Raw genomic sequence first — 27,756 nt, 5'->3', positions numbered from 1 at the left:
TCCATCAACCAGCCTAGACCACTAAGGATGCTGACATTAACCCCCTCCACTACCGTACACCAACAGAAAAGCCGGCATTAACCCCTTCACCACCCTAGACCACCAGGGAAGCCGGCATTAACCCCTTCACCACCCTAGACCATCAGGATGGCAGCATTAGTACCTCCACCACTCTAGACCAAGGAAACTATCTTAACCCCTTTAATTTCTTAAACCACAAGGAACATTTTTTTAGTAACCCTTGTAGAGCCGCTATCCGTCTGCGGTTTAATTGTTTTGGTTTTATGTGATACTTCATGTGGCAAGTAGTGTGAAATCTTGAGTTCTAGTCCAAACCGTATGGGTATGTTTCTTAAACCGATCAGTTCCAACCAATCTTCCCCATCGGTAGGACCACTTATCGGTCACAGTTCAGATTTTCTCTTGACTCTAGTATTTACTTTACTGTATAGTCCAGGACAGACATTGCAGAGACACAATATTTCCCTCCGTACAATATTTGTGTGGGAAATGTCCATTTTCTGTACATCTTCCCAATCGTATAAAATATTGGAGCACACAAATTGAAGAAGAACATTTACCTAGAAGCACGAGGCACCAAGTAGCTCACGCCTCGGTGTTGCGGCTGGTTTCTTGTACTCTGCGTTTCATGTGTCATTCACCTCTCAGGCACCTTTCCTCTTATAGTATGACAGTTCATGTCACGGTTATATAAACATACAGGCAAAAAAAAGCAGCTTCCACTGTGAGCCGGCGGCTGGTGATATCTGGTGAATCACCACTACAGCTCGGCTATTTTTAGGCCCTGAAGTGTTGTGTTGTGGCATAAAAAGACACAGCACAGATAAAAGCATTGTAATCACTTGCAGAGTCTTGTGAAATAGCAGCAGCCCTGCAGAGCCGGGTGAGTAAGCGCGGGGTCTGCTGCCACTTTCCCTCCGAGCTTCTCACAGACATTAGTCATCAGTCATTGTCTATAGACCGATCCAGAGTCGTGAGTCAGCGCGGTGATGAAACAAGACCTCCCTTGTACAGTAAAGGCCGTGCACTGTGGTACCCCTTTAAAAAAGCAGCGATCGGTACATGCCAGCCTAAAGGGCACCTCTGGCATGGACATACCTTGGGTAAAACATTGGAGAAGAGCCTTATGAGCAATTCTCTCCACGCTGCTGCCGCCCAGTGCAATCTGAACATAGGTCGGGAACCCCCCCCCATATTATAGCAGCAGTCTTCAACCTGTGGCTCTAGAGCCTTTAAAGAATGCTGGGATCTAAAGATCACTGGCCTGTAGCCTGTATAGATTAATGACGGGTTTTGCATGCAATAGGTAGTATATAATCCGCTGACTAACTCAGAGCGTCTGCCAATCACCCACATAACATCTTAGCCGACCTCCTATAATGCGAAGGAAGGGGTATGTTATGTATGTACACAGCGACTACACCAGCAGAATAGTGAGTGCAGCTCTGGAGTATAATACAGGATATAACTCAGGATCGGTACAGGATAAGCAATGTATGTACACAGTGACTCCACCAGCAGAATAGTGACTGCAGCTCTGGAGTATAATACAGGATAACTCAGGATCAGTACAGGATAAGTAATGTAATGTATGTACACAGTGACTCCACCAGCAGAATAGTGACTGCAGCTCTGGAGTATAATACAGGATGTAACTCAGGATCGGTACAGGATAAGCAATGTATGTACACAGTGACTCCACCAGCAGAATAGTGAGTGCAGCTCTGGAGTATAATACAGGATATAACTCAGGATCAGTACAGGATAAGTAATGTAATGTATGTACACAGTGACTCCACCAGCAGAATAGTGAGTGCAGCTCTGGAGTATGATACAGGATGTACCTCAGGATCAGTACAGGATAAGTAATGTATGTACACAGTGACTCCACCAGCAGAATAGTAAGTGCAGCTCTGGAGTATAACACAGGATATAACTCAGGATCAGTACAGGATAAGTAATGTAATGTATGTACACAGTGACTCCACCAGCAGAATAGTGAGTGCAGCTCTGGAGTATAATGCAGGATGTAACTCAGGATCAGTACAGGATAAGTAATGTATGTATGTACACAGTGACTCCACCAACAGAATAGTGAGTGCTGCTCTGGAGTATAATACAGGATGTAACTCAGGATCAGTACAGGATAAGTAATGTAATGTATGTACACTGTGACTCCACCAGCAGAATAGGGAGTGCTGCTCTGGAGTATAATACAGGATGTAACTCAGGATCAGTACAAGATAAGTAATGTAATGTATGTACACAGTGACTCCACCAGCAGAATAGTGAGTGCAGCTCTGGAGTATAATACAGGATGTAACTCAGGATCAGTACAGGATAAGTAATGTAATGTATGTACACTGTGACTCCACCAGCAGAATAGGGAGTGCAGCTCTGGAGTATAATACAGGATATAACTCAGGATCAGTATAGGATAAGTAATGTATATACACAGTGACTCCACCAGCAGAATAATGAGTGCAGCTCTGGAGTATAATACAGGATGTAACTCAGGATCAGTATAGGATAAGTAATGTAATGTATGTACACAGTGACTCCACCAGCAGAATAGTGAGTGCAGCTCTGGAGTATAATACAGGATATAACTCAGGATCAGTACAAGATAAGTAATGTAATGTATGTACACAGTGACTCCACCAGCAGAATAGTGAGTGCAGCTCTGGAGTATAATACCGGATGTAACTCAGGATCAGTACAGGATAAGTAATGTATGTACACAGTGACTCCACCAGCAGAATAGTGAGTGCAGCTCTGGAGTATAATACAGGATGTAACTCAGGATTAGTACAGGATAAGTAATATAATGTATGTACACAGTGACTCCACCAGCAGAATAGTGAGTGCAGCTCTGGAGTATAATACAGATGTAACCTTGGGTCTGTTACCTCTGCGTCGAATGCTCTGATAAGGGCCTCTGTCGTAGATTCCATGTTTTTTGCCGAACAAAATAGCGCAGCATGATAAAATGAATGTGTTCTGTCGGGCGCAGTGGGTTTCCGTCATGCAACGGTTTTCCGGCAGCTACGGTTAAATTAAGTACCCCTGTATCGGAGCTGTACTTTAACCCAAAACAATGACCTGCTGTCCTTTCTCAGCAGTATTACGGATGCCAGTGCTTCCAGCTAGGGCTATGTATGACCAGCGCCACCAAGTTGACCCATTGCTGCTGCCATATTCTCTAAGTCATCCGCACAATCCCATTTTTTTGTAGGGAGGATTCTTTCACTGAAACATGTTAATGATTGACAAAAGGGTTAATAGGTCAGAGCCCATGACATGGAGGGTCCTCACGTGTCCCTATTGTGTGGTTCTCAGATCTGTCTTGTATAATAATAATAATGCTGCGTACGATTTGGCTCATTGCGATTGTCGCTTACGATCATCTGGACGTCGCTCGTAGGTCACCACTTTTTATACTGTAATATTGTCCGATGTTCACAGATCTGCAGATCTTACAATCACTCGATAGTCGGGACTTTGTACCTCGCACCGGTGTATTACGTGACTATGATTAGCATTTAATCACAATATTGGGGAATCGCGGCATGTACAGAAGTCGTTTTATTTTTTCAAGACCAATAGGAAATCGCTGCGAGAGCGAGAAATTGCCAAATCACACGCGTTAAACATGTAAAGATGCCCTTAAAGTAACATTGCACCCCACAACCGAGAAATCCCCAATTAACATTAGTCCTTCAGCTGCTCTCTCCTGTCCTTCAGGAGACACTACCCAGCTTTCCCAGACTCCTGAGAGCCCAATGTGACGTTACGGAGTTTTACATCCAGGGTCCGTATATAGTTGAATAGCCGGGATTTCTTCAGTGCTGGCTGCTTTTTAGGACACGGCTATGATCAGTGACTCCAACAGAGCTGCATTGTCTATTAAATCCACCTCCTGTCTCATTAGAGGCTTAGGCTGTTTCCCTGTCCGTCCTCCATGCTTTACACTGCAGCTTTCCTCGTTCAGATTGGCTGCTGTGTAGAAGCAAAAGGCTAGATTGATTAGAAACTACCTGTGAGAAGAAGATTATAAGGCAACTTCTCGCATGAGAAATTATTTGCAGAATTGCAACTCTATCATTTTAACAATATGGTAATGCTAGTAAGATCGGGACTTGTACGACCAGTCAGTGCCGACATTGATATTCATGGTAGTAAGAACAGATGTTGGCGGAGTGAGGGGCGCGTCGGATGCTGGCGGAGTGAGGGGCGCGTCGGATGCTGGCGGAGTGAGGGGCGCGTCGGATGCTGGCGGAGTGAGGGGCGCGTCGGATGCTGGCGGAGTGAGGGGCGCGTCGGATGCTGGCGGAGTGCGGCAGATGTTGGCGGGGCGCGGCAGATGTTGGCGGAGTGAGGGCGCGGCAGATGTTGGCGGAGTGCGGCAGATGTTGGCGGAGTGAGGGGCGCGGCAGATGGCGGAGTGAGAAGCGCGGCAGATGTTGGCGGGGAGCGGCAGATGTTGGCGGGGCGCGGCAGATGTTGGCGGAGTGAGGGGCGCGCCGGCAGATGTTGGCGGAGTGAGGGGCGCGCCGGCAGATGTTGGCGGAGTGCGGCAGATGTTGGCGGAGTGAGGGGCGCGCCGGCAGATGTTGGCGGAGTGAGGGGCGCGCCGGCAGATGTTATGTCACGTGTATGTTTCTGGGAAATCTGGGTGACAATCCATATCTCTGCCATTACAGGTTCTGAAAGGGTTGTCACTCACTTTCCCATAACCCCTGAGTGGCAAATCTGATTACTTAGTCAAGGATACATCCCATATCGCTTTAGAAATAGGACGGATTGCTGTTCAGGGTTCTGGGAAAGCTGGGTGACAACTTATATAGCTGTTGTATTGGTTGCTCAGCCCAAGATCTCATACGTGACCCTCGTGAACTCGCCCAGAAGCACCTGTGCCAGGCGGAGCCCTGCTTGTTTGTGGTTTCCTTATCTGTTTTCAGGGGCTGAGCCCGGTAACTATGTGCAGACAAGACGACTGCCAAGAAGGGGAAGATAAAGGCGTCTGCACCACACGAGCTGCCCGGCGAGGGCACCCTCACCCCTCTATGTAATGTATAGAGCCAGCAATGACGCGCTACTGCCCGGGCTACACAACGGGGTCAAAATCGTATTCTGCGCTCTCCCTAGTTGTCAGATCAAGACCCCCCCCCATCCCCCGCACACAAACACTTCACATGTCAAGCAGCCGCACCCCACATTTCTCCAGTCACCCAGAAGTTTATTGGAAACTATCTATCTATCTATCTATCTATCTATCTATCTATCTATCTATCTATCTATCTATCTATCTATCTATCTATCTATCTATCTATCTATCTATCTATCTATCTATCCTTCTCTCTCTCTCTCATATCTCATATCTATCTCTCTATGTTGTTTCTTTTATTTGAATCCTATTGCTTACATTACTCTAACATATTCCGCAGCGCTGTACACAAATTGTCACCATGGATCTGACACTAGGGCCAATTCCATAGAAAAACAACCTATGAAGTGGACATGAAGCGTTCCGCGGCGTTCTACTTATCGACCTAAGAAAAAAGCAGCAAAGCGGCACATCCAAGAAAAGTGGAATTATATTCACCCCCAGGTGCCACGTTTCATGCGCTTGAGAAGGTTCTGATGGACTGAAACGTGGCACCTGTGGGTGAATATAATTCCACGTTTCTTGGATGTGCCGCCTTGCTGCTTTTTTCTTGGACTCCTTTGTGTTACTCTGGATCAGGTCCCTCTGAGACCTGCACTCACTATATTGCATATTGGGGTCTCCGGTGCTGTGATATTCTCCTTCTGTCTTTCTACTTCTCGGTCGTTCCTGCAGGTTATCGCTCCCCCTACACCCGGACATGCCTCGCCGGCCTTCATTCTGATGACTGTTCTCCTATTTGGGAGCTTGGAGCAGATTGTTATAATATAATAAATGAATCGTCCTGTGTTACCCCCCCCCCCCCTCCCAGCATCTCTGTCCTCTGTTAACCCTGAGATACATGGAGAGGCGGCATTCCCTGCAGTGACCTGGAAACACCCCGAGCGTCCTCTGTACTCTGTATTGTAAACAGCCTGGTATAGAATGTGCTGCATGGCATGTCAGCGGCCGCCATTCATACCGCCGGGTGATTTCAGGTGACTTCCTGTCTGAATTCCAGGCACGACTGATAACTCCCTCTGTGCTGCTGTGAGAGAGGAATTGCTGGACATGAAGCCAGCGTACTGACTGGTAGGAAACTGCGGGGTGGGGGCCACAGCAATTCCCTAATAATGGCACCCTCCAATTCCTAGACTATCCTCCTGCAGGCCGTCAACGGAGCCAACCTCGGGCGTGGAGAACTGCAGTTTTTCACGTGCGGAACGCGTTATCACACATCCCCCATAGACTAGAGTCTATGGGGGATGCGTGAAGCGCAAAAAAGTAGGACATGTCCTGTTTTTTCACGGTTCCTTCACGTGTGACGGCCGTTGTTCTAAGACCCTGTTCACACAGTGTTCTGCCTGGAAAAATCAGCTCCAGTTTTTTTAAAGTGGTTTTGCACCACAGGCGTTTTTTGACGCGGTTTTGAGGCGTTTGTTTACAAAAATTTTGCTGCGTTTTTTTGTCACGTCTTTTACCTCTTTCTTCAACAGGCAAGGAAAAAATCAGCGCGAGTTTTTTGTCATAAAACGTGTCAAACGCTGCAACCATTCGCAGCGTTTTTGTCCGTCTCTCATCGATTTCAATGTTTTTTTTGGAGGTGAACACCTCAAGATAGGGCATGTCGCTTCTTTTATCCGCAAAAAATACACCTCCCATTGAAATCAATAGGAGACTGTTTCGGGCGTTTTTTTGCTACGGTTTCATGCGGCAAAGAACGCGTAAAAAAAACTCTGTGTGAACAGGGCCTAAGAGCAACAGCATCCCAAACTTCTATCTACATATCAGCAGTTCGGTAGAAAAGTGTTTGCCCCCTCCCTCCCTTTTAATAAAAGTCGACATAAATAAACACAAAATACAAGTTTTAAAGGCCCTGTTCACACTGATTTGACCTGCCTGCACTGTCTTTGCCGCGTTTCTTACGGCCATTGGCCACAAAAAACCTGATTTGGTCTAATCTCCTCAACTATTAGGAGGCAAGAACCTGTGCAGGACTTCAGAGGAAATAAACACAAAATACAAGTTTTAAAGGCCCTGTTCACACTGATTTGACCTGCCTGCACTGTCTTTGCCGCGTTTCTTACGGCCATTGGGCACCGCGGGCAAAAAACGCCACAAAAAACCGCTTCCTCGGTTTCCCCTTGTTTTCAAGGGGAGGTCAGAGACGGAGACGCCTGAAGAAAGGGCATGACGCTTTTTCCTGCAAGAGGAAAAAAATGCATTGAAATCAAAAGATTATTTTATTTATTGAAGAAAAAAAGTTTTTCAACACCTACTATCCATATGTGAAAAGTAAGTCCCCTCCCGCAACTTAAAGAGACACTTGCCAAAACTAGGGTTTAAGTGCTGGGCTCGGGGAAGCCCTTGATGTCACTGTCCATATATGGACACTGATGTCAGTGGCTACTGATTGAGCGGAATCCCCGTTGCCAATGATCTGGCCGGGGATTCCGCTCCTAGGGGAAAGCCCTGAGGTCACTGTCTATATATGTCCGTGCCGTAATTACGGACTAAAAAAAGGACATGTTCTATCATTTCTATGGCACGGACGCCCATCCGTAAAAATACGTAGCCCATAGAAATGAATGGATCCGTAATTACTGATGAAAAATACAGTCGTGTGCTTGTGGCCTAAGGGGGTGATATCATGAAGAATAGTATCTATATCCCCTCTGGGGTCTTCGGAGGCAGTACAGGGGGAGATGACAGTAACAGGCTGTGGTCTCTCTTCTTTCACTCACTTTCAGGTGGAGGTCCAAGCTCTCAGCCCTCATCAGCAGGGGCAAACCTACCATATAGCCAGCCCATGAGGGGACCAAGTCCTAGGTGGTCTAATCTCCTCAACTATTAGGAGGCAAGAACCTGTGCAGGACTTCAGAGGAAATAAACACAAAATACAAGTTTTAAAGGCCCTGTTCACACTGATTTGACCTGCCTGCACTGTCTTTGCCGCGTTTCTTACGGCCATTGGGCACCGCGGGCAAAAAACGCCACAAAAAACCGCTTCCTCGGTTTCCCCTTGTTTTCAAGGGGAGGTCAGAGACGGAGACGCCTGAAGAAAGGGCATGACGCTTTTTCCTGCAAGAGGAAAAAAATGCATTGAAATCAAAAGATTATTTTATTTATTGAAGAAAAAAAGTTTTTCAACACCTACTATCCATATGTGAAAAGTAAGTCCCCTCCCGCAACTTAAAGAGACACTTGCCAAAACTAAACTTTTCCATGTGCTCCATTATGTAATACCCCCCAACCGTCCCGAATTCAGCGCGTTAGTCCCGGATTCCGGGCGGTGTCTTGCTGTCAACTGTATCTGCGTCCTCAGGACGCAGCTATACTAGAACCCAATGCTGAAGCAGGGAGCCATCATCTCCCTGCTACAGAATTAGTTCAGAGTGGAGGAGCAGAGGGTTTAAGTGCTGGGCTCGGGGAAGCCCTTGATGTCACTGTCCATATATGGACACTGATGTCAGTGGCTACTGATTGAGCGGAATCCCCGTTGCCAATGATCTGGCCGGGGATTCCGCTCCTAGGGGAAAGCCCTGAGGTCACTGTCTATATATGTCCGTGCCGTAATTACGGACTAAAAAAAGGACATGTTCTATCATTTCTATGGCACGGACGCCCATCCGTAAAAATACGTAGCCCATAGAAATGAATGGATCCGTAATTACTGATGAAAAATACAGTCGTGTGCTTGTGGCCTAAGGGGGTGATATCATGAAGAATAGTATCTATATCCCCTCTGGGGTCTTCGGAGGCAGTACAGGGGGAGATGACAGTAACAGGCTGTGGTCTCTCTTCTTTCACTCACTTTCAGGTGGAGGTCCAAGCTCTCAGCCCTCATCAGCAGGGGCAAACCTACCATATAGCCAGCCCATGAGGGGACCAAGTCCTAGGTGGTCTAATCTCCTCAACTATTAGGAGGCAAGAACCTGTGCAGGACTTCAGAGGAACTGCATTATTAGCAAACAAGGGGGAGTGGAATTAGATGAAGGGCGCGGAAGGGGATACAAGCACCATAATAGGACCCCGTTTCTTCTGTATATGCCCATCAGTAGCTTCTTCTTACGTTGATAACTAAAAGTGGAATTCCCTTTTAAGATGTCAGCAGTTGCATCTGGGGTGTGATCTAGAACCGTCGTCGTGACTTCTTGTCCTTCGTATGAGACGTTCTGCTTCAGAAAATCGCAGCAATTATCTGTACGGAATTATTCATTAATGAGCAGGAAGGTTCTCATCCTTTAATGAACTGCAATATAAAAGTATCTGTGAAGGTGAGGAGGAGGAGGAGGAGGAGGTCGTGTCCCTGGCAGAGGGGTCACCTTCACCTTGCACGGTCTAATAACTGGGGGGGGGGGGGATTCTTGGTCTTAGCGAATTAAGTGCTGTAAAAATATCCTCTGCTATTAAGACGGTTAAGGTTAATGTTTCCAGTTAAATCGTCACAGAATGTGGAGTAACTTTGCAAATGCTTCGTCTCACTGATCTTGATTTGCATCATGTTTTCTACTCCAATCACATCCAAAGCTGCTTTCAGAATTCTATCAGCCTCCTGGTAGCGCTCAGCAAGCAGAATTTCACAGCAGTCCCTGCTGGTTTAGTATCTGTACAAACTTGCTTTACTGCAATGCATTATGATGTACAGTTTCAGTAGCCCCGGTACAGCAGTCCGATTCAGAAAAAATGGCTTCCCCGGCAATTCACCGCAGCTGAATGAAATGCATTATGGTTGCTCAGCTCGGCTGTTGGTGGCATGTCTGACCTCACAATATTGATGGTTTTCAGGGTGAAGTTCCTCATGCAGCTCTAGATGTAATTGGAGTATCAGACACAATGGAAGTCACGGTTCGTACAGAATGATTGACACAAAGTATTTTCTTTTGTCCTTTGCAAAATTGTCAGGTTTTTCTTTATCCAATGTTATTTGGTCTCTGCAGAGCAGCCATGTAAATAGTTCTGTGTCCGGACACTGAATGGTGCAGCTCTTTCTTCCCCTCTCCATGCTGGAATTCTGAGCATGATCTTAAAGAGGCTCTGTCACCAGATTATAAAATCCCTATCTCCTATTGCATGTGATCGGCGCTGCAATGTAGAGAACAGTAACGTTTGTTTTTTTTAAAAAACGATCATTTTTGCCCAAGTTATGAGCAATTTTAGATTTATGCAAATGAGCTTTTCAATGGACAACTGGGCGTCTTTTCTCGTTTTACCAACTGGGCGTGTATTGTGTTTTTACCAACTGGGCGTGTTTACTGGTTTTACCAACTTGGCGTTGTGAATAGAAGTGTATGACGCTGACTAATCAGCGTCATACACTTCTCATCGTTCCCACCCAGCCTCTTTCACTGCAGACACACAGCGTGACGTCACCCACAGGTCCTTCAACCTTGACATCGGACAGAGAAAGAAGATACATGGGCTCCAGGCGTCCGAGAGGGTCGAGTTGAATCTGCAGCAGCATCACCGTGGGCAGGTAAGCCTAGTAAACTCCCTAGAGACGAGCATATTACCCTCTCGGACGCCTGGAGCCGATGTATCTTCTCTGTCCGACGCCAAGGTTGAAGGACCTGTGGGTGACGTCACGCTGTGTGTCTGCAGTGAAAGAAGCTGGGTGGGAATGTTGAGAAGTGTATGATGCTGATTGGTCAGCGTCATACACTTCTATTCACAACGCCCAGTTGTCCATTGAAAAGCTTATTTTGCATAAATATAAAATTGCTCATAACTTGGGCAAAAATGATCGTTTTTCAAAAGAAAAAAACTTTGCTGTTCTCTACATTGCAGCGCCGATCACATGCAATAGGAGATAGGGATTTTATAATCTGGTGACAGAGCCTCTTTAAGCACCAATAGACAGCACCCATTTTTCTGCATGTAATCAAAGCTTTGGGCTCACACTTCTGTAATGGGAAGAATTGACTGGTAGAGGGAGAGGATCCCCATCATTCATCTGTCCGTCTAGATATTGACACTGCGCAGTGCGGGAATGTTCTCACTTTGCTGTTTGCATCCCCAGTCGTTTATGATTTTTGAAGGGAGATATTTAGCATTTCTATAGGATGTATTCAGTGTGTTACAGATTCCGTCTGTGTCTTTGCAGTTGACCTTCCTCTGTATTTCCCCCGGGATCAGCCCATGCTGACATTTCAGTCCGTCTACCACTTCACCAACAGCGGGCAGCTCTATTCACAGGTGCAGAAGAACTACCCGTACAGCCCTCGCTGGGATGGCAACGAAATGGCAAAGAGAGCAAAGTAAGAAATAAATGCTACCGTCCCTTTAATGCTTATGGTTTGGCTTCACACCAAGAATGTGCTGAATAAGTTAAACATTAATATTCATGAAGCAGAATTTCCATAGAAGTCGTCGTCCTGTCACATTGTTACAAAATCTATACAATTGTTTCACACTTATATCTTCTACGAGCATCATCCAGCTTTCCCAGACTCCTGCATGTATGTTGTGTCACAACTACCACACCCATATAATGTACCTACGCAGATTATGTAACATTCAGTGTTCTAGGAAAGCTGGGTGGCAATCTCTGTGTTAAAGGTAATGGCTTTTATAGGGTCAGGTGTAGCTAAGAAAGTTCTGGGGGTTTTCAGGAATTCACATTAATAATTAAGACTGCAGTCACATTCTTATCGGAGGCTCTGAGAGACTCCGTTAGGCGAATGTCACGGGTACGGTCCGCCGCTATTCTACCTGTCAAATCCGACGGAATCTGCTACGAAACCCGATGGACCCTGCAAGTGACAGACTCCCCCACAGAACACGAGGAAGCCCCTTATAAGTTATTGGATCTGTCGTAGAACGAATCCGGCACTGCATGGTTATAGACAGAAACCATAACACAGGTGTGAATAGACAGACAGTCCATATATGATCGTTGGGGGTCCCACTCCCAGGACCCTCACCGATCAGCAGACACACTGGTGTATACAGACATGACACACAGACACAGCGGTGTATACAGACATGATACAGACACAGCGGTGTATACAGACATGGCACAGGCACTGCGGTGTATACAGACATGGCACAGGCACTGCGGTGTATACAGACATGGCACAGCGGTGTATACAGACATGACACACAGACACAGCGGTGTATACAGACATGACACAGCGGTGTATACAGACATGACACACAGACACAGCGGTGTATACAGACATGACACAGCGGTGTATACAGACATGACACACACACAGCGGTGTATACAGACATGATACAGACACAGCGGTGTATACAGACATGACACAGACACAGCGGTGTATACAGACATGACACAGACACAGCGGTGTATACAGACATGACACAGACACAGCGGTGTATACAGACATGACACAGGCACAGCGGTGTATACAGACATGACAGACAGCCACAGCGGTGTATACAGACATGACACAGACACAGCGGTGTATACAGACATGACACACAGACACAGCGGTGTATACAGACATGACACACAGACACAGCGGTGTATACAGACATGACACAGACACAGCGGTGTATACAGACATGACACAGCGGTGTATACAGACATGACACACAGACACAGCGGTGTATACAGACATGACACACAGACACAGCGGTGTATACAGACATGACACACAGACACAGCGGTGTATACAGACATGACACACAGACACAGCGGTGTATACAGACATGACACACAGACACAGCGGTGTATACAGACATGGCACAGGCACTGCGGTGTATACAGACATGGCACAGCGGTGTATACAGACATGACACAGCGGTGTATACAGACATGACACACAGACACAGCGGTGTATACAGACATGACACACAGGCACAGCCGTGTATACAGACATGACACACAGACACAGCGGTGTATACAGACATGACACACAGACACAGCGGTGTATACAGACATGACACACAGACACAGCGGTGTATACAGATATGACACAGACACAGCGGTGTATACAGACATGACACAGACACAGCGGTGTATACAGACATGACACACAGACACAGCGGTGTATACAGACATGACACACAGACACAGCGGTGTATACAGACATGACACAGACACAGCGGTGTATACAGACATGACACACAGACACAGCGGTGTATACAGACATGACACACAGGCACAGCGGTGTATACAGACATGACACACAGACACAGCGGTGTATACAGACATGACACACAGACACAGCGGTGTATACAGACATGACACAGACACAGCGGTGTATACAGACATGATACAGACACAGCGGTGTATACAGACATGACACACAGACACAGAGGTGTATACAGACATGACACACAGACACAGCGGTGTATACAGACATGACACACAGACACAGCGGTGTATACAGACATGACACACAGACACAGCGGTGTATACAGACATGACACACAGGCACAGCGGTGTATACAGACATGACACACAGACACAGCGGTGTATACAGACATGACACACAGACACAGCGGTGTATACAGACATGACACACAGACACAGTGGTGTATACAGACATGACACAGCGGTGTATACAGACATGATACAGACACAGCGGTGTATACAGACATGACACACAGAAACAGCGGTGTATACAGACATGACACACAGACACAGCGGTGTATACAGACATGACACAGACACAGCGGTGTATACAGACATGACACACAGACACAGCGGTGTATACAGACATGACACAGGCACTGCGGTGTATACAGACATGACACAGACACAGCGGTGTATACAGACATGACACAGACACAGCGGTGTATACAGACATGGCACAGGCGCAGCGGTGTATACAGACATGACACACAGACACAGCGGTGTATACAGACATGGCACAGCGGTGTATACAGACATGACTCACAGACACAGCGGTGTATACAGACATGACACACAGACACAGCGGTGTATACAGACATGACACAGGCACAGCGGTGTATACAGACATGACACAGACACAGCGGTGTATACAGACATGACACACAGACACAGCGGTGTATACAGACATGACACACAGGCACAGCGGTGTATACAGACATGACACACAGGCACAGCGGTGTATACAGACATGACACACAGGCACAGCGGTGTATACAGACATGACACAGACACAGCGGTGTATACAGACATGACACACAGACACAGCGGTGTATACGGACATGACACACAGGCACAGCGGTCTATACAGACATGACACACAGACACAGCGGTGTATACAGACATGACACACAGACACAGCGGTGTATACAGACATGACACAGGCACAGCGGTGTATACAGACATGACACACAGGCACAGCGGTGTATACAGACATGACACACAGACACAGCGGTGTATACAGACATGACACAGGCACAGCGGTGTATACAGACATGACACAGACACAGCGGTGTATACAGACATGACACACAGACACAGCGGTGTATACAGACATGACACACAGACACAGCGGTGTATACAGACATGACACACAGACACAGCGGTGTATACAGACATGACACAGACACAGCGGTGTATACAGACATGACACACACAGACACAGCGGTGTATACAGACATGACACACAGGCACTGCGGTGTATACAGACATGACACAGGCACTGCGGTGTATACAGACATGACACAGGCACTGCGGTGTATACAGACATGACTCACAGACACAGCGGTGTATACAGACATGACACACAGACACAGCGGTGTATACAGACATGACAGACAGACACATCGGTGTATACAGACATGGCACAGACACAGCGGTGTATACAGACATGACACAGACACAGCGGTGTATACAGACATGACACACAGACACAGCGGTGTATACAGACATGGCACACAGGCACAGCGGTGTATACAGACATGACACACAGGCACAGCGGTGTATACAGACATGACACACAGGCACAGCGGTGTATACAGACATGACACAGACACAGCGGTGTATACAGACATGACACAGACACAGCGGTGTATACAGACATGACACAGACACAGCGGTGTATACAGACATGACACAGACACAGCGGTGTATACAGACATGACACACAGGCACAGCGGTGTATACAGACATGACACAGCGGTGTATACAGACATGACACACAGGCACAGCGGTGTATACAGACATGATACAGACACAGCGGTGTATACAGACATGACACAGACACAGCGGTGTATACAGACATGACACAGACACAGCGGTGTATACAGACATGACACACAGGCACAGCGGTGTATACAGACATGACACACAGACACAGCGGTGTATACAGACATGACACACAGACACAGCGGTGTATACAGACATGACACACAGACACAGCGGTGTATACAGACATAACACACAGACACAGCGGTGTATACAGACATGACACAGACACAGCGGTGTATACAGACATGGCACAGACACAGCGGTGTATACAGACATGACACACAGACACAGCGGTGTATACAGACATGACACACAGGCACAGCGGTGTATACAGACATGACACAGGCACAGCGGTGTATACAGACATGACACAGATACAGCGGTGTATACAGACATGACACAGACACAGCGGTGTATACAGACATGACACAGACACAGCGGTGTATACAGACATGACACACAGACACAGCGGTGTATACAGACATGACACACAGACACAGCGGTGTATACAGACATGACACAGGCACAGCGGTGTATACAGACATGACACAGACACAGCGGTGTATACAGACATGACACACAGACACAGCGGTGTATACAGACATGACACACAGACACAGCGGTGTATACAGACATGACACACAGACACAGCGGTGTATACAGACATGACACACAGGCACAGCGGTGTATACAGACATGACACAGGCACTGCGGTGTATACAGACATGACTCACAGACACAGCGGTGTATACAGACATGACACACAGACACAGCGGTGTATACAGACATGACACACAGACACAGCGGTGTATACAGACATGACAGACAGACACATCGGTGTATACAGACATGGCACAGACACAGCGGTGTATACAGACATGACACAGACACAGCGGTGTATACAGACATGATACAGACACAGCGGTGTATACAGACATGACACACAGACACAGCGGTGTATACAGACATGACACACAGACACAGCGGTGTATACAGACATGGCACACAGGCACAGCGGTGTATACAGACATGACACACAGGCACAGCGGTGTATACAGACATGGCACAGACACAGCGGTGTATACAGACATGACACACAGACACAGCGGTGTATACAGACATGACACACAGACACAGCGGTGTATACAGACATGACACAGACACAGCGGTGTATACAGACATGACACACAGACACAGCAGTGTATACAGACATGACACACAGACACAGCGGTGTATACAGACATGACACACAGACACAGCGGTGTATACAGACATGACACAGACACAGCGGTGTATACAGACATGACACAGACACAGCGGTGTATACAGACATGACACACAGACACAGCGGTGTATACAGACATGGCACACAGGCACAGCGGTGTATACAGACATGATACAGACACAGCGGTGTATACAGACATGGTACAGACACAGCGGTGTATACAGACATGACACAGACACAGCGGTGTATACAGACATGGTACAGACACAGCGGTGTATACAGACATGACACAGACACAGCGGTGTATACAGACATGGTACAGACACAGCGGTGTATACAGACATGACACAGGCACAGCGGTGTATACAGACATGACACAGGCACAGCGGTGTATACAGACATGACACACAGACACAGCGGTGTATACAGACATGACACAGACACAGCGGTGTATACAGACATGACACAGGCACAGCGGTGTATACAGACATGACACACAGACACAGCGGTGTATACAGACATGACACACAGGCACAGCGGTGTATACAGACATGACACAGACACAGCGGTGTATACAGACATGACACACAGGCACAGCGGTGTATACAGACATGACACACAGGCACAGCGGTGTATACAGACATGACACACAGACACAGCGGTGTATACAGACATGACACACAGACACAGCGGTGTATACAGCCATGACAGACAGACACAGCGGTGTATACAGACATGACACACAGACACAGCGGTGTATACAGACATGACACACAGACACAGCGGTGTATACAGACATGACACAGACACAGCGGTGTATACAGACATGACACAGACACAGCGGTGTATACAGACATGACACAGACACAGCGGTGTATACAGACATGACACAGACACAGCGGTGTATACAGACATGACACAGACACAGCGGTGTATACAGACATGACACAGACAGCGGTGTATACAGACATGACACACAGACACAGCGGTGTATACAGACATGATACAGACACAGCGGTGTATACAGACATGACACACAGACACAGCGGTGTATACAGACATGACACAGACACAGCGGTGTATACAGACATGACACAGACACAGCGGTGTATACAGACATGACACAGACACAGCGGTGTATACAGACATGACACAGACACAGCGGTGTATACAGACATGACACACAGACACAGCGGTGTATACAGACATGACACAGACACAGCGGTGTATACAGACATGACACAGACACAGCGGTGTATACAGACATGACACAGACACAGCGGTGTATACAGACATGACACAGACACAGCGGTGTATACAGACATGACACAGACACAGCGGTGTATACAGACATGACACACAGACACAGCGGTGTATACAGACATGACACAGACACAGCGGTGTATACAGACATGACACAGACACAGCGGTGTATACAGACATGACACAGACACAGCGGTGTATACAGACATGACACACAGACACGGGGAGGCATCTGTATGTCATTTCATGTACCAGAAGTTGCTGCACGGAGGACCCTCTGCCCGCAAACACTTTCCACATTGACGGGTCTGTGGGTTAATAATTTGCTGACAGATGAAATCGTGTCGGGGTTAATGAGAGCTGACGGCTTCAGACATCACATGACACTAATCGGGAGCGCTGTCTTCAGCAGGGCGGGCGTGTGAGGGCCCGCCCTATTCTATGTTACGGTAATTATGCTGTAAGGGGCGCAGAGGTCCAGCACCTACAGTCCCACCGTGTACCTGTATATATAAGCCAGCGCAATTAACCCTTACAGTTCTAATAGCAGATTCTAGAGACATCAGTGATTTGTAGGATTGAGGACGGTGCCGGTGATTTGATGTGTATTAGGTGCTCCGCTGCCATATAGTTCTGAATTCTGACCCAGAATTAACCTCTTCCTCACTTTTATTTATCAATGGGGTCGTGAGGTGCAAGAAAAGGGCGCAAATTGTGACAAATGAATGGGACGAGCTGCGGATCCCAGGCACTGCCGCCCATAAAACCATTCACAACAGCGCTGCGGCCCCTTTATTGTGCTGATTGGTGGGGGTCCCAGAGGACGGACACAAACATTGGTGGCCTATCCTAAGGATGACCCCTTTAGGCTCAGTTCACTGTGCCGTCGAGCCTTCCCTTTGTGGCTCGGGGGTTACAGCGCTGGGATCCTGGGTTTGGATCGACCAAGGACATATCTGCATGGAGTTTCTATGTTCTCCTCGCGTTCTCATAGGTTTCCTCCGGGTTCTCCGTTTTTTTTTTCCCTGCACTCCAAAAACTTAGATAGGGAATTTGGATTGTGAGCCCCAATAGGGGTCGTGAGTGATGACCGATACCGTACAGGACCCGGTGATCGCTGTGATGAATCAAAACTAATCCGTTCAGACCGCAGGGTTTCGGTTGGGTTCCTGCAATGCAGGACAGCTTAGTGGATACCCAGACTGTGAACAGAGCAGTCTTCCAAAAAATTTCAAGATGGTGTGAATGAGGCCGGAGTTCCTCCAACTTTCATCTAGTGTGTATGGGCACATAAAGTGTCTCTCCAATTGTAATCCCGTGTCCGACCTGACACCGGGTGTGGAGAGACGTTACTGCACGCCGGGCGCTACAGCTGCTGCGGTCATTATCGTGCCCAGGTCCTACTGATCAGATCAGGATGGGGGCACAATACTCTCTGGGCGTCGTACGTTTACCCCCCCCCCCAACTGTGCCGTCCAGCGTGAGGCAGCGTCGCTCCGCTCCGGATGTCAGATCAGACGGGAGATTCAATATGAGGGAGACTGTACGGGTAGGAAACCTTCAGGAGGACCAGGAGCCCAAAATAAAATGTCACCGCAAAATCTGCTGCTATGACTTTAGTCGAACCAGAGAAAGTTCCTAAACTCCTGTGAACCTCGTCAATATATTGCAGTTTTGTGCTGGATGATCAGACTTATTGGATTATCAAATGGCGCATAAATCCTTGTTCACACAGCGTGTATTCTACGCGTTTTACACTCTGAAAAACGCATCAAAGACGCATGACTGAAGCTTCCCATTGACATCAATGAGAAAACGCATTGTAGTGCATGTGACGCGTTTTTGTTTTTTTACGTGTGCGAGTTTAAAAAACGCGTTGTGTAAAAAAAGAAGCATCCGGTCAATTCCTGGAGCGTAAAAAACGCTGAAAACGCGCCTAATTCCCATAGTCAATGGGACTCCTAATAACGCGCCGAAAACAAGGCAAAAACGCCTGTACTTTAAAAAGTGCTTTGCAAAAACATTAGCGTTTTTTTACGCGTTTACACGTCATCTTTTTTTGAGCGCCGTGTGAACAAGGCCCTAAGGAATTTAAAAAAAAGCTCTGTCCCGAGGGCCAAAATGACATTACGGGGTTAATATCCGAGTCCGGGGGCCCCTGATACGCAGACCCTTTTTACATGCAGGTCCGCAGCGTCTTCTCCAGCAGATGTGGAACTTTTAACATCTCCCCAAATAAAAAAAACAGTCCCCACAAGTTGCGTCTCGTTCCCTGTGAACCGTATAATTACGCCGCGCTCTGACAGCGCTATTTTAGAAGCCGCGCTCAGCTGCCTCTTAATGGGGGCATCACTTCCAAAAAGCATCGGGAGCTGAGGATTATGCCTTAATTATATCTTATTCACTGATAGCCTTCACCCATAATCCTCCACTTCACATGACACTAATAGCGGCTGTGCGTGCGCTCTCGCCCCCGCTCCTCATTTTCTGTCTTTCTCCGTAAATACTGCAAAATCCAAAGTGAGAATTGTCGGAGAAGATTTCTTCCATTTCTTTATGTAATATTTTTTGTCTTTTTCAGGATGTTACACACGTGCCCCCTTTATTATTGGAGGCTGAGCCGCGCTGTGGACGGTGACATCATGGCCGCCATTAGTGGATGTCACTTCAGAATAAGGCTCTGTTCACACTGACTGGTTTCCATTAAATCAGGGGTGCAGATATTTTGGAAGGCAGCATTAGGGGGAGTTCACACAGAGTATTTTGGCGCTGTTTATGACGCGGAAACAGCGCCAAAAAACACCCAAACTCGCCTCCCATTGATTTCGATGGGAAGCGGAAGCGTTTTTTTCCCGCGAGCGGAGAAAACGCTCGCGGGAAAAAGAAGCGTCATGCCCGTTCTTCGGGCTTTGTCATCTTTGACCTCCCATTGACATCAATGGGAGGCAGAGAAAACGTTTTTTGCTGAGTTTTTTTGCCGGCGGCGCTCAACGGCTGCGGCCGAAAAACGCTGCAAGAAAACACGGCAAACCGCGTGTAGACAGGTCAGAATCTGCCTGCATATTCCTGAAGGAATTTTGAGGCAGATTTTTCCGCCTGCAAAAAAAACTCTGTGTGAACAGGGCCTTAGTCGAGTCTGCAGCGCTATTCTTGTTGTCACAGGCATTGATGCATGCTGGGAGTTGTAGTTTCTCCACAGGTGTAGAGCCACAGGTTGGACATCACTCTCTTAAAGGATCCACAGGTTTTTTTAAAAATCTTTTTGTTATTTCTTTTGTTCTTGCTGAGACTTGTCCCTAAAGCAGGAAAACTTGTTTGTGATTACACCCGACACCCAACACAGCCTGTTCTTGGCCGCCTGACAGGAGGGTTTGCCCCGTCCCGGGCCGCCGGTGCCTTGTTTATCACAACTGGTTTTATGGGCTGTTTGTTTATATTCAACTCCCAAGAACTTAACCTTTAGACTGGGTTTGGGGCCCCTCCCTGAGCTCTCCGTAATGATGGGTCAAGGCCATCCTATAAATCCACTCATCGGGAGAATGGAAAACAACTCTTGGTCGGGTTACAGGTGGAGGAAGAAACCCCCGACTATAGTGGAATCTCTGCTGTGGTTGTTTCTGGAGTTTAAGGCCATGTTCACACAGGGCAGATACGCTGCGTAAAAGTACACCGTGCATCCGCCCTGGTCACCGCAGGGACTTCCGGACGAAAAACCGCTCCAAATTACGGTGCCGTTTTTCGGCCGGAATGTCCACTGCGGAAATCCTGCACGGAAAATAATAAAAATGGATACTTGTCCTGGCGACGCGTTTTGTAACCCTGGGATGTGACTGGCTGCAGCGGTCACATGGGATGAAACGTCATCCCAGTAGGACGGCCCGGACGAAAAAAACACAGAATTCTGGGTAAGTATAAGATTTTGTTTGCGGCGGAATTACTGCTTTTCCGCCGCATAAAAACGCAACATCTGCTATTTGTTGCGGGTTTTACCTCCTTATTAAATTCAATGGGGGGAACCTGCAGCAAAAAAAAAGCAGCGCTTACGCAAATACAATAAAATAAAAAAACTAACCGCAGGTCAACTTCCGAGCGTTTTTTACGCTCCTCATTTGCGCAGCGTTTGGATGAGATTTGTTCTATCTCATCCACTTTGATACTATTGTATTATGCTGCCGATTTTCCACAACGAGATCCATTGTGGAAAATCCGCAGTATTTACGCTACGTGTGAACTGACCCTTATTATTAATAAAGCTTAAAAAAAATTAAAGGGATTCTCCAACTAAATTTATTTTTAGAAAAATCTGATAAAATTCAGCAGCCTGAACCGAAGCTACTTATAGCGCCAATCCAGCGTTAAACTGAACAGTCTGGTTGCTAGGGATATACCGCCCTAGTAACCAGCCTGTCAAAGACAAGAAGGCCGGCATGAGTTCAGTTATAGCCGTCTCTGTCCAGAGAAATACTTTAAATCTCCTCGTTTAAACTGTATATTACAAGTTCAATTTACAAATAATTCTGCAAATCTGTATCTTCTCTTTACTCACCTTTTACTAATCTCGAATTGCATGATGTCTTTTACTCCAGTCACACCCAAAGCTGCAGGCACAATTTTGCTATTGGCTCTAGATTTTACACCTAACACTCTGCTGTAATGCATTGTAGGAGATGTTTATTTACAAGGGGGAAAACTACAGGAGTCTAGTATAGAAAATTAATTAAACTTGTTATAATGCATTACACCTGAATATACACACACACACACACACACACACGACATTTCTGAACATACCCTGGTGTGCCAGCAAAGATGAAGCGTAGCTCAGAAAATAAAGTTGTAATAACTTCAGAAGTCTCCGGTGGGCGTTCCTTCAGCAGGAAAGTATCCCGCTATCTCGGCAGCGACCCCTCCCATCTAGGCTTGATTGACATCACTGACGCCTCCTACTTCATCTACTGTCCCCTGCAAAGACACCAATCAGGTCTAGATGGGATACGACTAATGGCCGTTTAGCTGACATGTTCCCGTTTATTATATTGTTAGGACTGTCCGGACAGTTTAGATGACTTTCAAGTGTGAATGCATCTTTAGGTGTGACTGGAGTATAAGACATTATCTAACTCCAGATCAGTGCAAGAATAACAAAGTACTTGTAAAGTTATTCAACAGTATAAGGAAACTTGCAACATTTGGCATCTTTTTTTATTTTATTTTGTATTTATGTCGTTTTTTATTTATTGGACATTGCGCAAAACTCTGATTGTACGTGCGGCCGGCATTCTATATATACACTTCATAAAATCTTATGTATCGAGGGTATCAAACCTATAAAGAAAGAGTTTATCTGTCCCTGATCTGACCAGGAGTGGAGATTGGTGGCTCGTTCTGCATTCATCGCTGTACAGAGAGTCAAACCGAAAATGATATTTTATAGTCCATTCTTCTGACAGTCCTTACCTAGGACAGTCCATTGTAAGGATAGACCATAAGTCATTCCAAGGGTGATCTATGCTAGAAGTAGACTATAGTAGACTATACCATGAATAGACCAAACCAGGAATAGACTATACTTAGAAGAAACCAAACCAGGGATAGTCCTTACCTATGACAGTCCATTGTAAGGATAGACCATAAGTCATTCCAAGGGTGATCTATGCTAGAAGTAGACTATACTATGAATAGTCCAAACCAGGAATAGACTATACTAAGAACAAATCATACCAGGGATAGACCATATAAAGAATAGCATAGATAGAACGACCATACCAAGAAAAGAGTCTACCATAGATAGACCATGTCAAGGATATAAAGTACCATGGAAATGTTATAACATGGAGAAACCATACCGTACCATGGTGGGACTATATCAAGGATATAAAACATCACACAAATACTATACCATAGACGGTCTATACCAAGAGAGGACCAGAACATGAATGGACCATACCAAGTAAAGAAGGTACCAGAAAAATACAATTCCAGGAAAAGATCCTGCCATAAATAGATAGGAATAAACTATACCATGAATGGACCACACTAGGGACAGTCCATATAAAGAATACGAGGTACCATAATATAGATAGACCATACAGAGTCCATACCAGTAAAAGAGCCTATCATGGGGAGACCATATCAAGGATATAAAACACTACAAAAATACTATGGCATACACAGTTCATACCAGCAAAGGAGCATAACATGAATAGACCATATCAAGTATAAATGCTACAATACACATACCGTACCATCAATAAAAAGGAGTAGACTAAACCATGAATTGCCTACACTAGGGATAGACCATATCAAAGATAGACCGTAACATAGATAGATCACACCAGTGATAGTCCATGTCAACGATAGATCATACCATGGAGAGACTAGCTTATATTAGGTATGGAATATTCTGTTGGTAATCCTTAAAGGGGTTCTCTGCTTCGGACATTCCCTACTTATTACAAGGGTCCTTTGAAAATAAGCTGATCACAAAATGCCCCTCTGCTGGAACCCCAGTGATCAGCTGTGATCTTTGGGGAAATCTGGCAGTAAGTGTTCAGTTTCCCTGCAGCGCCACCACAGGGGAGATTAAGCATCACACAGTGTCCATTCATATCAATGGTGTTGTCTGTGTAATACAGGACAGGACAGGTCCTCCAGAGAGAGAGAGACGCTCTATGTAACCGCTCTCCACCCTGACCAATAGATGAGGACCCCCCTCTAATAATCCAGAATTCCCTAAACTGGACAACCCCTTTAATAAGGATAGACCATACCAGGGACCAACATAAAGAATACTAGAAATTACCAGGGGTAGTTCAGACTAGAGAGAGTCCATACAAAATTTAATCCATACTGGGGATACTAGTTATATGAAGCAGAGGTTTAGGGAGTTCTACCCCCCTCATAGCATAGTACTGTATAATTACATAAGAGTCCATATGGAAATCTGCATAATCCTGTATATAAAAAAAAGTCCCAACCCAGATTAGAAGGAATTTACCTGATAGTCTGGCACTTGACCCCCTCGTCATGAAGCAATCGCACCTCAGCACACTGTCCATATATGTGTGTGTTATCATCCAATAATCCTGCAGCTCCGCACTACCAGTGATAGCGGATTACTGGAATAGCTCATTACTGCTGGATGGTACAAAACCTAAAAGTGTAATGTGTCACTGCAAGAGAGAAATAAAGAAGGTGAATGAGGCCGTAGGGAAATTCATGCCGAGGTGCTGAGGAAAATCGCCCTGCGGACAAACACAAGTCATTTCCATTGTCTTTTCTATGTAAATATTTTCTAACTGCATTAGGGAAAATATTACTACAAAAATCTGTGACGTAAAGAAAACCACTGACCTTTTCTACCTTAATACATCTCCTTACAGAAAAAGATGACTCTAACTTCACACAACTGATAGGGCAAATCTATTATTATAAAGGATCCATGATTCATTTCTTAGTCACCACTATAATACTGCCCCTATATACAAGAATATAACTACTATAATACTGCCCCTATATACAAGAATATAACTACTATAATACTGCCCCTATATACAAGAATATAACTACTATAATACTGCCCCTATATACAAGAATATAACTACTATAATACTGCCCCTATATACAAGAATATAACTACTATAATACTGCCCCTATATACAAGAATATAACTACTATAATACTGCTCCCTATATACAAGAATATAACTACTATAACACTGCTCCTATATACAAGAATATAACTACTATAATACTGCCCCTATATACAAGAATATAACTACTATAATACTGCTCCCTATATACAAGAATATAACTACTATAATACTGCTCCTATATACAAGAATATAACTACTATAATACTGCCCCTATATACATGAATATAACTACTATAATACTGCCCCTATATACAAGAATATAACTACTATAATACTGCCCCCTATATACAAGAATATAACTACTATAATACTGCTCCCTATATACAAGAATATAACTACTATAATTCTGCCCCCTATATACAAGAATATAACTACTATAATACTGCCTCCTATATACGAGAATATAACTACTATAATACTGCCCCCTATATACAAGAATATAACTACTATAATACTGCTCCTATATACAAGAATATAACTACTATAATACTGCTCCCTATATAGAAGAATATAACTACTATAATACTGCCCCCTATATAGAAGAATATAACTACTATAATACTGCCCCCTATATAGAAGAATATAAATACTATAATACTGCCCCCTATATACAAGAATATAACTACTATAATACTGCCCCCTATATACAAGAATATAACTACTATAATACTGCTCCTATATACAAGAATATAACTACTATAATACTGCTCCCTATATACAAGAATATAACTACTATAATACTTCCCCCTATATACAAGAATATAACTACTATAATACTGCCCCCTATATAGAAGAATATAACTACTATAATACTGCCCCCTATATAGAAGAATATAAATACTATAGTACTGCCCTCTATATACAATAATATAACTACCATAATACTGTCCCTATATACAAGAATATAACTACTATAATACTGCCCCTATATACAAGAATATAACTACTATAATACTGCCCCTATATACAAGAATATAACTACTATAATACTGCTCCTATATACAAGAATATAACTACTATAATACTGCTCCTATATACAAGAATATAACTACTATAATACTGCCCCCTATGTACAAGAGTATAACTACTATAATACTGCCCTCTATATACAAGAATATAACTACTATAATACTGCTCCTATATACAAGAATATAACTACTATAATACTGCCCCTATATACAAGAATATAACTACTATAATACTGCTCCTATATACAAGAATATAACTACTATAATACTGTTCCTATATATAAGAATATAACTACTATAATACTGCCCCCTATATACAAGAATATAACTACTATAATACTGCCCCCTATATACAAGAATATAACTACTATAATACTGCTCCTATATACAAGAATATAACTACTATAATACTGCTCCCTATATACAAGAATATAACTACTATAATACTTCCCCCTATATACAAGAATATAACTACTATAATACTGCCCCCTATATAGAAGAATATAACTACTATAATACTGCCCCCTATATAGAAGAATATAAATACTATAATACTGCCCCTATATACAAGAATATAACTACTATAATACTGCTCCTATATACAAGAATATAACTACTATAATACTGTCCCTATATACAAGAATATAACTACTATAATACTGTCCCTATATACAAGAATATAACTACTATAATACTGCCCTCTACAATAATATAACTACCATAATACTGTCCCTATATACAAGAATATAACTACTATAATACTGCCCCTATATACAAGAATATAACTACTATAATACTGCCCCCTATAGAAGAATATAACTACTATAATACTGCCCCTGTATACAAGAATATATCTACTATAATACTGTTCCTATATACAAGAATATAACTACTATAATACTGCTCCTATATACAAGAATATAACTACTATAATACTGCCCCCTATGTACAAGAGTATAACTACTATAATACTGCCCTCTATGTACAAGAATATAACTACTATAATACTGCTCCCTATATACAAGAATATAACTACTATAATACTGCCCCCTATAGAAGAATATAACTACTATAATACTGCCCCTGTATACAAGAATATATCTACTATAATACTGCCCCTGTATACAAGAATATATCTACTATAATACTGTTCCTATATACAAGAATATAACTACTATAATACTGCTCCTATATACAAGAATATAACTACTATAATACTGCCCCCTATGTACAAGAGTATAACTACTATAATACTGCCCTCTATGTACAAGAATATAACTACTATAATACTGCTCCTATATACAAGAATATAACTACTATAATACTGCC

At 44.8% G+C, this 27,756-nt stretch overlaps 1 protein-coding gene across 5 annotated transcripts in view; it reads left to right on the top strand.

Moving 5' to 3' along the window:
• Window positions 1-27,756, top strand: part of BABAM2 (BRISC and BRCA1 A complex member 2) — a 181,965-nt gene that overhangs the window by 133,579 nt on the left and 20,630 nt on the right. For all 5 annotated transcript variants that reach the window (XM_075863464.1, XM_075863461.1, XM_075863462.1 and 2 more), the window contains exon 11: window positions 11,271-11,424. In XM_075863464.1, the coding sequence (XP_075719579.1) occupies window positions 11,271-11,424 (154 nt within the window). The remainder of the gene's footprint in view (window positions 1-11,270; window positions 11,425-27,756) is intronic.

Source organism: Rhinoderma darwinii, chromosome 4 (assembly GCF_050947455.1).
Source record: "Rhinoderma darwinii isolate aRhiDar2 chromosome 4, aRhiDar2.hap1, whole genome shotgun sequence".
Classification (NCBI taxonomy): Eukaryota; Metazoa; Chordata; class Amphibia; order Anura; family Rhinodermatidae; genus Rhinoderma; species Rhinoderma darwinii.
Note: the sequence above shows the minus strand (reverse complement) of the source record. Positions and strands in the feature narration are given on the sequence as shown.